The 14,525-nt window shown below is 39.5% G+C and overlaps 1 protein-coding gene and 1 long non-coding RNA gene across 2 annotated transcripts; one reads left to right on the forward strand and one right to left on the reverse strand.

The window, feature by feature from the left end:
• The first annotated feature begins 1,741 nt into the window (after nt 1–1,741).
• LOC117247123 (uncharacterized) lies at nt 1,742–4,200 on the forward strand. The gene is made up of 4 exons (XR_004500795.2): nt 1,742–1,871; nt 1,974–2,061; nt 2,185–2,291; nt 4,081–4,200. It is a non-coding gene; the product is annotated as an uncharacterized LOC117247123 (long non-coding RNA).
• Nucleotides 4,201–7,810: 3,610 nt separating this feature from the next.
• On the reverse strand, nt 7,811–13,338 carry LOC117268487 (uncharacterized). Its single transcript, XM_033645002.2, has 4 exons — nt 13,277–13,338; nt 11,135–11,206; nt 10,922–11,029; nt 7,811–9,101 (listed from the first exon to the last, which is right to left on the reverse strand). Exons 3-4 carry the CDS (start codon nt 11,003–11,005, stop codon nt 8,226–8,228), a joined length of 960 nt encoding a protein of 319 aa, XP_033500893.2. The 5' UTR covers nt 11,006–11,029; nt 11,135–11,206; nt 13,277–13,338; the 3' UTR covers nt 7,811–8,225.
• Nucleotides 13,339–14,525: the final 1,187 nt, after the last annotated feature.

The raw sequence follows: 14,525 nt of genomic DNA on the forward strand, positions 1-14,525 counted from the left end.
ATTGTTATCCTTGTCTCAGAACAACATCTCTGCAGTTGAGATAAATCGTTGTTAATCGTACTTTAAGTATTTGTGCTCTGATGCTTTACAAAGACATTTCACACGTATGATTTAAGAGCTGCATATGAACTATCTTCCATTTATAAATCTATTTATTTTCCCTTTTATAAATCAGATGAGTCATATCATGGGTTAACACATTGGTTTATGTTATGTAATGCAGGTTTTTTTCGCTGACCCTGCGTGTTCACGCACATACACACATTCAAATGAATTCACCGTACTGTAGCCGCGTGTGACCTTCAGGCCTGATGAAGAGCTGAGCTGTCACTGATAATTACGGCTCATCGATCGTCCTGTAATTTAAGGGTTGAGTGTGCTGTTATGCCGCAGATATCTGACAGCATTGATGTTTCTCATGCAGTTTCCAGCACATGGTGACCCAATGTGCTCCTCTCTTTTTCAGCATCTTACTCTCAGAGCTTATTGCCAGCAGTCGGATTATCTGTCACCTCAAAACACAGGTGCAAAAACAGGAACGCTTGAAACAGAGTAAACTCTTCTATTTTTTGCCTCAACTTTGCAGAACTGAACGTGTGTGAGAACATCAGCAGCTTGATAAAACCTTAGTGTTTGTAATAATGCTGGCAATTTGTCGGGTTTTTGATGATTATGATGACATTTGCGAATGATTATTTCAGACGACGGTGCACACTCACACAGAGTTTCATGCTATACATGCAGAGTGTCTCACTACACACATTTGAGCCCACACACCTCTGCGAAGGTGCTCCGAGCGCAGTCTTTTACAAACTGAATATACTGTATCTACAGAGAAGGGGTTAGACCTATCAGGGTGTTTATCTGCCTGCAGCAACAGGTGGACAATATTCACAAATGTCGGCATTGTACGTTTCCGCAAACCACAGATTTGTTACATTTGTGCATTTCATATATATCATAAACGTTTCTAAAGTGACGTAACATATGATGTGACTTCACCTGAGACTTAAGAGAGACGTCTGCCAGGCTGCAGACCACTGTTGAAGACCAACAAACAACAAAACCAGATGTTTTAGTGAGTCATTGCTGTTTCCAGAGACAACTGTGGCACCAAAACCGGGTATTTTAAGCCAAAACATGATCCTTTTCTAACCACCTCCAAATGGATTTTGTGTCTAAACCCAACCAGACATTAACCTCAAGGTTTTCGAAACATAAAGTATAAAGTTTCAACATGTCTGTCACATAATCACAAAGAAACGTTACATATCTGTGGTTTGTAGAAACGTACAATGCCAACATTTGTTGTTGTGATTGTGTCGACATTTAAGTGGCAAGCTGACACTGAATTATTCTCTTTTTCCACAACCATTTTTTAAAAAAGAAAAATCTCATTTCACAGTAAATAGCCATACAAAAATAAATGAATCCTACATTATTCACTCTGATATTAATGTCAAAAGCCTAAAATTTAAGCACAGACGTGACACTTTAACTTTATAGTCGTCGTTTCAGTTCAGATTCAATGATCTTTACACAGTGAAAAACTCTTTACTGATGCTGTCTGACTGCAGCGTGTCTCCAACACAGTCAGTTCAGTTGAGCCTCACATCAGTGTGAGCTGTTAATTGTTTTGAACATTCTGTGCTTTTGAATACAAGCATTGAGTGAGAGATTTATTTTTGGAATCTGTTTTTCCTAAAACTGAACCGGGTGGATTGTTGAGATGCTTCAGAGGCATAGACACACCCAGCCTCAGGCCTGTCGCTCTGGTGTCTCTATCAAAGTCACAACAGACACGTCATAAACTGTAACTTCCCTGTTGAAGACCGACTCACAGACTCCTGCTGCTGCGTTTAACAGTGAAGGTGAGTTATTATTCTAAATCTCTTTTTAAGCTTTTACAGACAATAAAAAAGGATTGTTAATCTTGGCAGAGGATTGTGCTAAACCTGTGTGTTGTCTTTTAGAAAATGAGAGTTCAGGTTGTGCTCCTGCTCTTTGCTCTGGTGGTTGCGCTTCAAGCGATGCCAACTGCTCCCCATAGGGACCGTGAAGGTATTCATGTGTGTGTGCCTGTGTGAGAATGTCTTAGTTTGAGTCTTGTCGACATGCTTGAGTTGCACAAACCAAAAACTTTGTGGATTTGTTACTGACAGCACCTGTATTCTCATTTTACAGTTATTCCAGATTACATTTTTGAGAGAAGGGAGGCTGATCCAACCAACTCAAAGACAAATGACAACAATAACAACAACAATAACAACAAAGGCTCCAAGACATAAAAGGTCAGACTTCAGTAATCCTGTTATTTTACTGATTTTACTGAAATCAGAGTTAAATACGGGTCAAAATCACGAAACAATACACTCACTGTCCACTTTATTAGGTACACCTTGCTAGTACTGGGTTGGACTGCCTTTTTAATTCTTGGTGTCATAGATTCAACAAGGTGCTGGAAACATTCCTCAGAGATGTTGGTCCATATTGACATGATGACATCACACAGTTGATCCATGATGAGAATCTCCCGTTCCAGCACATCCCAAAGGTGCTCTATTGGACTGAGCTCTGGTGACTGTGGAGGCCATTGGAGTACAGTGAACTCATTGTCATGTTTGAGATGATGTGAGCTTTGTGACATGGTGCGTTATCCTGCTGGAAGTAGCCATCAGAAGATGGGTACACTGTGGTCATAAAGGGATGGACACGCTCAGCAACAATACTCAGGTAGGCTGTGGTGTTTAAACCATGCTCAGTTGGTACTAAGAAAATCTCCCCCACACCATTACACCACCAGCAGCAGCCTGAAGCGTTGATACAAGGCAGGATGGATCCATGCTTCCATCTGAATGTGGTTTTTCCAATCTTCTATTGTCCAGTTTTGGTGAGAAAACCCGTGTGAATTGTAGCCTCAGTTTCCTGTTGTTAGCTGACAGGAGTGGCACCTGGTGTGGTCTTCTGCTGCTGTAGCCCATCTGCTTCAAGGTTGGACAAGGTGTTGTTGCTTCAGAGATGCTCTTCTGCACACCTTGGTTAGAACCAGTGCTTATTTGACTTCCTGTTGCCTTTCTATCATCTTGAACCAGTCTGGCCATTCTCCTCTGACCTCTGGCATCAACAAGGCATTTTGGCTCACTGGATATTTTCTCTTTTTGGGACCATCCTCTGCAACCACCCACCAACAACCATGCCACGTTCAAAGTCTCTTAAATCACCTTTCTTCTCCATTCTGATGCTCCATGTGAACTTCAGCAGGTCATCTTCAGCATGTCTACATGCCTAAATGCATTGAGTTGCTGCCACGTGATTGGCTGATTAGTTATTTATGTTAACAAGCAGTTGAACAGGTGTACCTAATAAAGTGGCCAGTGAGTATTATTGCGATTTTAAACCTTTTGCAATATGCTGAGTATTGCGGTAACATATATCGTATTTTTTTTTACCCATTTTCAACTGCAGATTATGTCCCTAAAGGAAAACTTTCTCAACATATGTTGTGATTCTCACCTGGATACAGTATTGTCAATATCTGTAACAGAGGTATTCAAATAGTAAGAAAAGTGGTGATACCCCACTGTGGAAAAAGTCCTGCATTCAACATTTCACTTCAGTAAAAGTATAAAAGTATTATCAGCAAAATGTACTCGAATGTCAAAAGTAAAAGACTTCATTTGTCAGAATGTGACCTGTCACTGTTATGTAAGTGGACCATTATTATTGATGCATTAACATTTTAACAGTATTTTAATGTGAAAGCTGTTTGATGTGGAGCTCATTTTAAATGCTTTGTATAATCTGAGGTAATTAAATCCAAACACAGCATTATAATTTATATAAATATCACATATTTTGTTTGTAAATATCTGAGAGGTAACTAAAGCTGTCAGATAAATTAGGTAAATTACAATATGTGATGATACCAGATGTAGTACATTACAGAGAGGGGGTTTCAGAAGCAGAATCCTCTCTGTGTCTCCACAGCAGAGCTGATAGTAACTCAGAAACATACTTGAGAGTGTGTTGTGTTCACTGTAAATACTTCTTGTAACAAAAAGCTCTGAACTTGTTTTGCAGGACAAGATGTCCATCAGTGACGATGAAGGGAAATGGCTTTGATAACGGACCCATAACTTTAACCCCAAACTGTTTCAGCCAAAAGATGTCACAAATAAATAAATAAAATAATTACATATATGTCTTTGTGTTGAATATGTTTCTATATACATACAGCTTATAGATAGATAGATAGATAGATAGATAGTTAGATAGATAGATAGATAGATAGAGACCCAGAGACAGAGACCGAGTTAACTAATTTGCAATATATAAATATGTGTTGCCATTTATTTTAGACCTGTATTATTCATTCATTTATTTACTTTTGTTTATTTATTTTGTTTTAACTTTTTAAAATTTAATTCATTTTATTTTATTTCTTTATTTACTTTTATTATATATATTTTTTGATTCACCAGTAACCCAGTGAGGCATTAATGACACAGCCTTATAAATATTAACCCATGGCTTTTACTCTGTCGCCCTCTGGTGGCTCAATCATGTCTTCACAAACTGCAGCTGTTGTCAACAGTTAAGTTCAATCACTTCACACCTGTTCAGTATGTTGAGGGCCAAATTATTGAGGACATGATCTGAAGGTTTGTAGGAGACAGAGACGGAGAAACAAGCAGGAAACTCTTTTAAAGTTGCTGTATGTTCAGGTTACAGTTACACACATGTCATCAGTGTGTTTCTCCTCGGCCTGAAGAAAGTTGCTGGTCGTCGGTCGCCGCCATCTGCAGCCTGCTGGCCGGTCAGAAACTGCCCCCTTCCTCGGTGTCGTCCAACTGAACCGCGACATTGTTCCACCACCGGTTCTTCTTCTATTGTTCTTCTTCAGCTGTCAGCAGGGGGCGACACGCGCTCCTCAGCGGGACTGCCTGCTGTCATCTTCCCCGGGACCGACGCACGTCCAGCCAGCTCCAAAGGGGAGAGCATGAGGGGGTCCAGGCGTACAGGTAGAGGCAGTGGAAACTTTAAAATATGAATGTTCTTTTTATTATATGATTAGTCAAAGTGACTCATTCATTCTCTTTTATTTGCTGTTGTTGTTTTTTACTTTAAGCAATGTGCCAAAGTTATGTTTCCGGTTCAAAATAAAATACCGAGCAATAAAAGTGCTTACAGAGGGAAGATTTAATTGACATGCAAGGGTGTTGGTTTCATTTTAACATTGGTGGGGACACATATTGGGGGTGGGGCGTCTCAGGGTCTTTTTCCCAGAAAAGTTTGGGTGGAACTTTCTTTATTTATGTGAAGAAAAACACAAAATTCAGGTGACTTTAAAATATGAAAATAGGCTAATATAGAATATAATGCAGTAATGCTCTCAGACATTCAACATATTTATTCTCCTGGAGATCAACTCCTCTCATTTAATGTTATCGCAGCTGAGTCAACACACCTGTAGGTGTGATTTACTCTTCAGTCCTCAGTTGTGTCTTTTGTTTGGAGAATAACCTCTTTAAATTTGCACCTATTCAGGGATAAATTAATTTCAGTGGACTTTAATAGCTCATGTGTGTTTCAGATTTCTGATCATGTTCAGGACTTTCTGCACATTCAAAACATATCCTACATATCTGCATTCTCTGAGACAATGGAAATAAAGTTATATTTGTTATAACTTAACTTATAAAGTATGTTGTTGGAGATGGTCTATCTTTGCTCTGTGAAGGAGAGACAGAAAACTCTGTCACCTGCTTTTTCCACTCATGTCAGTGGCTGCAATGGTCCAAATGCTTTGTTTCTGTTGGATATGCAAGTGAGAGTTTTTAAATATTCTTGTAATATTGTCATAAATACCTGATGACATGAGGTTATTACGAGATTTATATTTATCTTGTTAATGACAGTGTCTTTGCAGTGGATTGGTGAAGCAGCAGGAAAGAAAATAGTCTTTGACAGACACCTCAGCGTTAACAATATTCTTTTATTTTTCTAATACAAATCAACTGTGAGCAAGGGGATACATACATGTAAGATGATGAAACACAAAGAATTAAAATATATTTCAAGGAATACTTCACTTACAAAATTAATTTTTCTTGCACGTCTCTATGAACAAAGAATCCAAAAACATTCTTGATGAATTGAAGTGAAAAGGAGACTGCGTTTAACAACAGCAAAACTTTATGAAAACATCTGTTTAGTACTTCCTGAACAACTTTCACTCAAACATTACTATTGACTATTTGCATAAATAGTCTGGTGCACGGATGAGCAGCTCACCTCAACAACTCAAGTGCAGAGTTAAACGTGCAGAGACACACATGCCCCGGGGCCACACGTGCAACTCCTAGAAGTGTTGAAATACAGAGTGTACAACTGGATAAAGGACACTTGGTTTATGCTGCACACGATGTGTGGGAATTTGTAAAAGGATGTTTTGATATAGATTTGCAGTCCCCTAAACTTCAGTTCATCAATAATGTTAGCCATTTTGGATTCTTGGTTCACCACAGAGGCATGTGAGAAAGATAAAGTTTCCTTAACAAATTCAACGTAACACGAGGTGAGTAATTTATATACACATGGTCATTATGTGGTTGAAGTATTCGTTTAAGATGGAGGGTCAGCTAGCCTCTGTCAAACCATTAAAAACCAGTTAATCAGCAGGTCCAGCTTCAGTGTATTTCATAGAAGTTTAGAATAATGGACGTAGCTACAGTGACATCACGCATTTGTTTGTGGACTGCTGTTTTTAAGCTTTGAGTTTGGCATTTTGGTCGTCGCTATCTCGGTAATTAAGAGCCAGAAGTGACCATATATTGGAACAAAGGGCTGTAGCTACACCTCACAGACAACCTGTCAGTCAAAGCAGCCCCTTAAATATGCATAAAAATAGCAGTGACTTGTGACGTCAGAAACCAACGAAAAAAGGCATCCTTTCACGTCAGCATGATACACGGCCCGTTGCCATAAGAGTTTAATGGTGCAATGTGGCATCGGGGGGTAACGTGACGGGACAAGGACGAAAGTTAAGGCGGCAAAAGTCCGAGTAGGGCAGGCGGAAGGGGTGGTGGATGGGTCCAACAAACTCGACTGTCACTTTTTTGTCATTGAAGGTAAAGAAGACATCAATTCAAGATGTTGTATCGATGTAGTGCATTTATTTCCTGTAAAAACTTAAATGTATTTTGAAAGAAGACGATGCATGTTACAGGCAGAACTTGACACGGTGTCCCAGAGCGTCAACAACCAACTCTCTCAGGGAACCTTGCATGTCATACGTGGACATGGAAAGTCCACGATCAAAACATCAATATGTGACGAGGTCAGAGAGGGAATGTGTTGGTTTTGGAGCCCATCTCAAGTGGCCATTCAAAGCGTTGCAGGTTTTGGCCTCATTTTTCAGCCCTTAGGTTGCCGCTTGGTGTGTGTGTGTTGTTTAACTTTACCTGCACTCTGTAGCTTTGTTTGCTAGTAACAACATCCTGCAGCTACAGTGCAGGTTGTTACTTTAATGTCAGTAAAGTAAGGCGAGTGTGACAGATAAGCAAGTTAAGAGTTTGGACTTTAAATTAGGATTAGAATGAACTTCAAACTACATAACTTGAGTGTACGTTCAAGGTTCTTGTACAAACATTTCATTAAATGCATCTTTTTAGTTGACATTTGCAGATATTTAATTACTACATATATACATATATACATACATATATATATATATATATATATATATATATATATATATATATATATATATATATATATATATATATATATATATATATATATCCTTCTGAGACCCAAACTTTTGTTTGGTATGCGTTTTTAATTTCTCCCAACTATTTGGCATCATTAGAACCTGATAAGTATAAAAACTAAACATTGTCAACGATAATAGTCCCAGTGTCCTCAAACGAGTTGAATATTCCTCATGTCTTCAAAATGTCTTCAAATGAGCACTTAAGTGTCTTATCTTGTTACTGTTGCTAAAATTTGTTGCCGAATCAAACTACAAACATAATTAATCATAGTTAAACAAGTTTCAATCATAAAACGTGATCAGGTTTGGGACCTTGTTCACTTTGTGTCGGGATCGGCTGCAGACTGACTTGGCAGAGACGGCTGCCATCTTGTTTTTACATGTATTAGTGTATTGTGCTCTTACTGCCATTAGATGGCACAAAAAGTGTCCACGCACAAGGACAACAGGTCTAACTCAAGAAGAATGGAGTATAAGGTCCGGTAAACCCATAATGTGATGTCCTCATAGCAGGACACAGGGTCTCAGGAGGATAAGGAAAGTACGTTCTGTAGCAGTACCAGCAGGGTTGTGGACCGGGTGCATGCAGATTTGCGCAGGGTGCATTAGGGGCCTGTTGGGGTGTGTGGAGCATCGAGGGACAAGGGACAGGAAGTGTGTGCAGAGGTGGTGGCGACCTTTGACACTGAGCTATGGGAGGAGAAAAGTATTGAGGTTGTTGTTGGTATGACAGCTGGTGTTGCTGCGATGTTAGTTGTGACCACTGTTGCCACAGTAACCCCGTCTGCTGCCACTGAAACGGCTGTGGACGCTCCACACTGTTGATTCCTTCCTGCCCTCTTCCCTTACTTCGCCCTGCTTTCTCCACCTCTTCCTCCTCCTCTCTCCCAGACAGCTGCTGTTTGACAATGTAGAAGGCGTCGTCATTGTTGTCTTGTTTTTGGGACAACACCTGCAGGTGGAGGGTGGAGACGACGGTGTGAGGGTGTGGCGGGAGGGACAGAGGGGTGAGCTGAGGACCAGGGGAATTCGGCAAGGAGGAAGAATTGATGAGTGGAGCTCTTTGAGTCATTTTCTTATTTTTAGCTTCCTGGATCTCCGACATCTCCCCTCCGTCACCATCTTTTCCTCCAGATTCAGCATTTATATTACGTATTTCTGAGAAAGCCAGTTCAGAGCAGCTAGAGCGAGACTCTGCCTCTGTCTCCCAGTCCACCTCTGATCCAGAGTCTTCAGCTGAGGAGCTGGACTCACCGTCGTCCCCCCAGCGAAGGTTGTAGCAGTGGGTACAGCGAGACAGACTGAGGAATTCAGGGCCTGATTCAGACTGGACAGAAAGGGAAACAAGTTAGGCAGACAGTCAGTTAGTTGTGAAGACATGTCAGCGGTTAAATTATTTATGACTCTTTGTCTCTGGCTTCAGCATCACCGTGGCATGCTGAGCTGCATTAAGTCCTCGGACTAAAACAGCAGAATTGGTGGTTTATGTTTGTAAACACGCACGCTAACCCCACATTCACTCTGATTTCACATTTTCCCCCCCTATATTTGCGTTTTTATGCCTCTGCGCCAGTGATAGCCGTGTTCCAGGATTAACTGATTATTTTTGGCAGTCATAGATCAAAGGACAAGATCAAGGTCACTGTGGCCTTGCATTCGTCTCAATCTTGTGAATGCAATGTCTCCAGAAAACCTTGAAGGAATTTCCTCAAATGTGGCACAATCATCTACTTGGACTCAAGAATGAACTAATTAGAACATGGTGATCAAAGGTCAAGGTTACTGTGACCTTGCAACCAGATATCTCAGGAACACCTTGAGAGAACTTCCTCAACTTTGGCACAAACATCCATTTAGACTCACAAATTAACTGATTAAAATTTGGTGGTCAGTGCAACCTCACAATAGCTCAAGAATTCATACACTAATTATGACAAATCTGACACAAATGTCTTAACGGATAAAATGATGAAGTGGTCAAAGGTCACCTTCACTGTGACATCATAATGTTCTGCATAAAACACTATTCTGGCCATTACTTAACGTACAGTAATATCTCAGCGACAGAAAGGGAGACATTTGGTCAAATACCAATTTTGGTTGTCCACCTTCAAACTGTGCTAACTGTATAGATTGTCTGCCATGAGGAAGATGTGTGTGAAGCATCCATGCTTTCACAGACATGCTTATGGTCTTGCAGCCCATTGCTACCTTTTTATAAAGCCTCGACCTCATCTGAGCGCTGTGGGGGGACACTCACACAAACTACCTGAACACAGAAAATTAGAAAATACAGGCAGAGGGTAGAGAAATACACAACCACACACTGAGAGTGGGACATAATGATTGAAGGGATTACCTCTGTATGAGTCTACACATTGTTTTACAGGGAAAATCCTGCATACTTTATCTTTAACTGCAGCTGTGTGAGATCAGAAAACGACCAGTGTCCTTCTGTTGATCTTGGCATCAGACTAGAACACTTCAGTGTGTTGTAGATCCGGCATAACTAGAATTAGTCTGGAGCCAAAGTTCAGTTTCTGTTTCCAAGAAGCGTCATCCTAATGTAGACTGAAATGCCTCCAGACACAACTGGATAGACCAATAAGAGCAATGCAATGTGTCTGACCCGTGAGCGAAAGCCAAATGTAAACAGACCCAGTGCTGTTTCCTGCTGTAGTGTTAGCGACCAAACTAGCTCAACGACATGGCCCGACGCAAGTTTGATGCTGAATATATTAAATTGTGTGGACCGTAAACCAATGACTTTGAAGAAATCTGGAGCCTGTGGCTGGAACAGTTGGTAACCACTGTTCTAGTTTATACTCGGCACAGATGTTCCTGTACATGATCCCAGTCACTTGGTTGTATCTCTCTGTGTACACTGTCCTAGCCTGCATCTTACATGATATATATTTTTATATTTTAGTGTGGTATTACTCCTTTTACTGAAGTAAATGATCAGAATTCTTCTTCCATGACTGAATCGCTTCCTAAAACAATTCCAGTGAAACAGAAAATTTAAAAGTCTAAATTTTCAGTACCAGATTTCCTCTTTGTGCCTCAACAGACGTTTCCTTTTTAATCTGCAGTGGAGAGATACTAACAGGAAGTTATCAGTGTGTCATATCATGTGTTAATGGCTACCTTTGGTTGTGTCAGACTGTCTTCACTCTGGTCCTCAGCGGAGCCTCCAGACTCGACCTGCTCCATCTCTGTCTCTGCACTCATCCCTCCCTCCGTGCAACAGCTAATCTGTTAGTAAGAGGAGTAAGAAAAACTTTTAAGTTTTATGAAGCACCTCAAAGACAAACAAACAAACAAAAACACAGGAAGGCAGAAATAAAGGAGATACAGTACCTTTCATTTGTAATTCTCAGCAACAATATTCAAACTGGTTATACTGGTCTTTTCAGTCAGGCCCCCAGTTTACTGCAGGTGTAAAGATCAATATTTAGTGATAGTTATGAACTCATTTGGTTGAGACACCAGCTGTTAAATCACAATCACAATATCATGACTATATATATACAGTACAGGCCAAAAGTTTGGACACACCTTCTCATTCAATGCGTTTTCTTTATTTTCATGACTATTTACATTGTAGATTCTCACTGAAGGCATCAAAACTATGAATGAACACATGTGGAGTCACAGGTGTGCCTTATCAGGGTTAATTAGTGGAATTTCTTGCTTTATCAATGGGGTTGGGACCATCAGTTGTGTTGTGCAGAAGTCAGGTTAATACACAGCCGACAGCCCTATTGGACAACTGTTAAAATTCATATTATGGCAAGAACCAATCAGCTAACTAAAGAAAAACCAGTGGCCATCATTACTTTAAGAAATGAAGGTCAGTCAGTCCGGAAAATTGCAAAAACTTTAAATGTGTCCCCAAGTGGAGTCGCAAAAACCATCAAGCGCTACAACGAAACTGGCACACATGAGGACCGACCCAGGAAAGGAAGACCAAGAGTCACCTCTGCTTCTGAGGATAAGTTCATCCGAGTCACCAGCCTCAGAAATCGCAAGTTAACAGCAGCTCAGATCAGAGACCAGATGAATGCCACACAGAGTTCTAGCAGCAGACCCATCTCTAGAACAACTGTTAAGAGGAGACTGCGCCAATCAGGCCTTCATGGTCAAATAGCTGCTAGGAAACCACTGCTAAGGAGAGGCAACAAGCAGAAGAGATTTGTTTGGGCCAAGAAACACAAGGAATGGACATTAGACCAGTGGAAATCTGTGCTTTGGTCTGATGAGTCCAAATTTGAGATCTTTGGTTCCAACCGCCGTGTCTTTGTGAGACGCAGAAAAGATGAACAGATGGATTCCACATGCCTGGTTCCCACTGTGAAGCATGGAGGAGGAGGTGTGATGGTGTGGGGGTGTTTTGCTGGTGACACTGTTGGGGATTTATTCAAAATTGAAGGCACACTGAACCAGCATGGCTACCACAGCATCCTGCAGCGACATGCCGTCCCATCCGGTTTGCGTTTAGTTGGACGATCATTGATTTTTCAACAGGACAATGACCCCAAACACACCTCCAGGCTGTGTAAGGGCTATTTGACCAAGAAGGAGAGTGATGGAGTGCTGCGGCAGATGACCTGGCCTCCACAGTCACCGGACCTGAACCCAATCCAGATGGTTTGGGGTGAGCTGGACCGCAGAGTGAAGGCAAAGGGGCCAACAAGTGCTAAACACCTCTGGGAACTCCTTCAAGACTGTTGGAAAACCATTTCAGGTGACTACCTCTTGAAGCTCATCGAGAGAATGCCAAGAGTGTGCAAAGCAGTAATCAGAGCAAAGGGTGGCTATTTTGAAGAAACTAGAATATAAAACATGTTTTCAGTTATTTCACCTTTTTTTGTTAAGTACATAACTCCACATGTGTTCATTCATAGATTTGATGCCTTCAGTGAGAATCTACAATGTAAATAGTCATGAAAATAAAGAAAACACATTGAATGAGAAGGTGTGTCCAAACTTTTGGCCTGTACTGTATATATATGTATATATTTATACATCGCTTTTTTGTATTTATTCTAAAAAGTACTTTAAATATGTAGTGTTATTATCAGACAAATACTTTGCACGTGCAGCCTGAGGAGTGGATGTTTATCCAACATGTTCATGGAGTCATAACAACAAATCAATTAGTTGACTGACAGAAAAATAATCGGCAACTATTTTTATGATTTATCAATGGTTTTAGTCATTTTTGGTGAAAAAAAGAGCCAAATATTTTCTGTTTCCAGCTTCTGAAATTGAAGGATTTCTCTGTCATATATGTCTGTAAACTGAATTTTTGTGATTTAAGGTGTCACACAGGAGCTTGGGAAGTTTGGATGGGCATTTTTTTCAATTTTTCAAACAATTAATCAATAATAAAAAAAAGTATTTATTAGCTGCAGCTCTGAACAACTGTGACCCCATAATCTTAAGTCCATCTAATGTCTGATATCTAATATGATATAAAATAAAACAAAGTCTACTTACTTGTTGTTTTATTTTCTCCTCTCAGCTGCTGTCAGCTCCAGAGTGCAGCCTCTGACTTTGTGCAGATCTTTATTTGATCTTGTAAATGAGCATTCACGCAGGTGACGGTGTGTTTTTCCTTTCTGTGTGTTGTTGTGAAAGTACACAGTGGGTCACATGTTATCCAGACACGTTAAGACAACAAAACACACACACACACACACACTCTGTAATCACACAGCGGGATCATCCTCCAGGCTGCTCCACAAACTCCCATCAACTGAAGATAACTCATCCTGACTCATTGCCAGCGCTGCAGCAATGACCCTAACTTTAACTATGGGAGTTCAGCCATAAAGGGGCAGGACCTTATTTTGTTTATTTTATAAGTATGTTTATTTGTGTTGTTTATTGTTTATTCTCCACACACTTATTTCTTTTATTTTGCCTATAATCGATCAATTTAAATACATTCTATCTATATCTAATGCAGTAGTAAAAGTATAATATTCCCCTCTGATATGTGGTGAAAGACAAAATGATGTAATAGAAATTAATAAAACAAAACATTAAAAACCTTTAAAGTTGACTGAATGAGTTTTACCTGCTGGTTTCTGCTGTAATGTCGCCCTCTGGTGGACTGAAGCAGGAATTACAAGCAGAGCTGAAACACTAATACACGCACACACACACACACACACACACACACACACACACACACACATTAAATGTGTTTACAGATTTTTCCAATAATTTATATTATTTTAATCAAAACTATTCATGCAATATCCCAACACAACCCTCTTGATGTCATTAATGAATTCATTTTTAATACTTAATCCCTTGATAATATTTTTATTTTATTTTATATTTTATAATTGTATAACTTTTTAGATTTAAAAACAAAGTCCCTGAGCTGACTAATATTGTGTTGTAAAATATTTTTGTTTTTTTCATTTTAAATGAATATAATTGTTTTCAATTCAATTCCACATTGCCAGAAATGAAAGTCTGTTGAAGAAATACTAAATCATTATATATCATTTATGTTGCATAAAAACAGTCAGTTTGAAAGATACGATATTCTAAATGTTTATTTTATTTTTTAAAATTTAATTAATTTAATTCTATACATTATTTTTTTTTACACTAAATCCCTTCATATTGTATGATATTTTATTTATGTAATAATATATATGTAACATTTTCCTCTGAGATGTGTAAAAGGACAAAATGTTTAAATAATTAATAAGATAAAACCTTTTCAAAA

Source organism: Epinephelus lanceolatus, chromosome 17 (assembly GCF_041903045.1).
Source record: "Epinephelus lanceolatus isolate andai-2023 chromosome 17, ASM4190304v1, whole genome shotgun sequence".
Lineage (NCBI taxonomy): Eukaryota > Metazoa > Chordata > Actinopteri > Perciformes > Serranidae > Epinephelus > Epinephelus lanceolatus.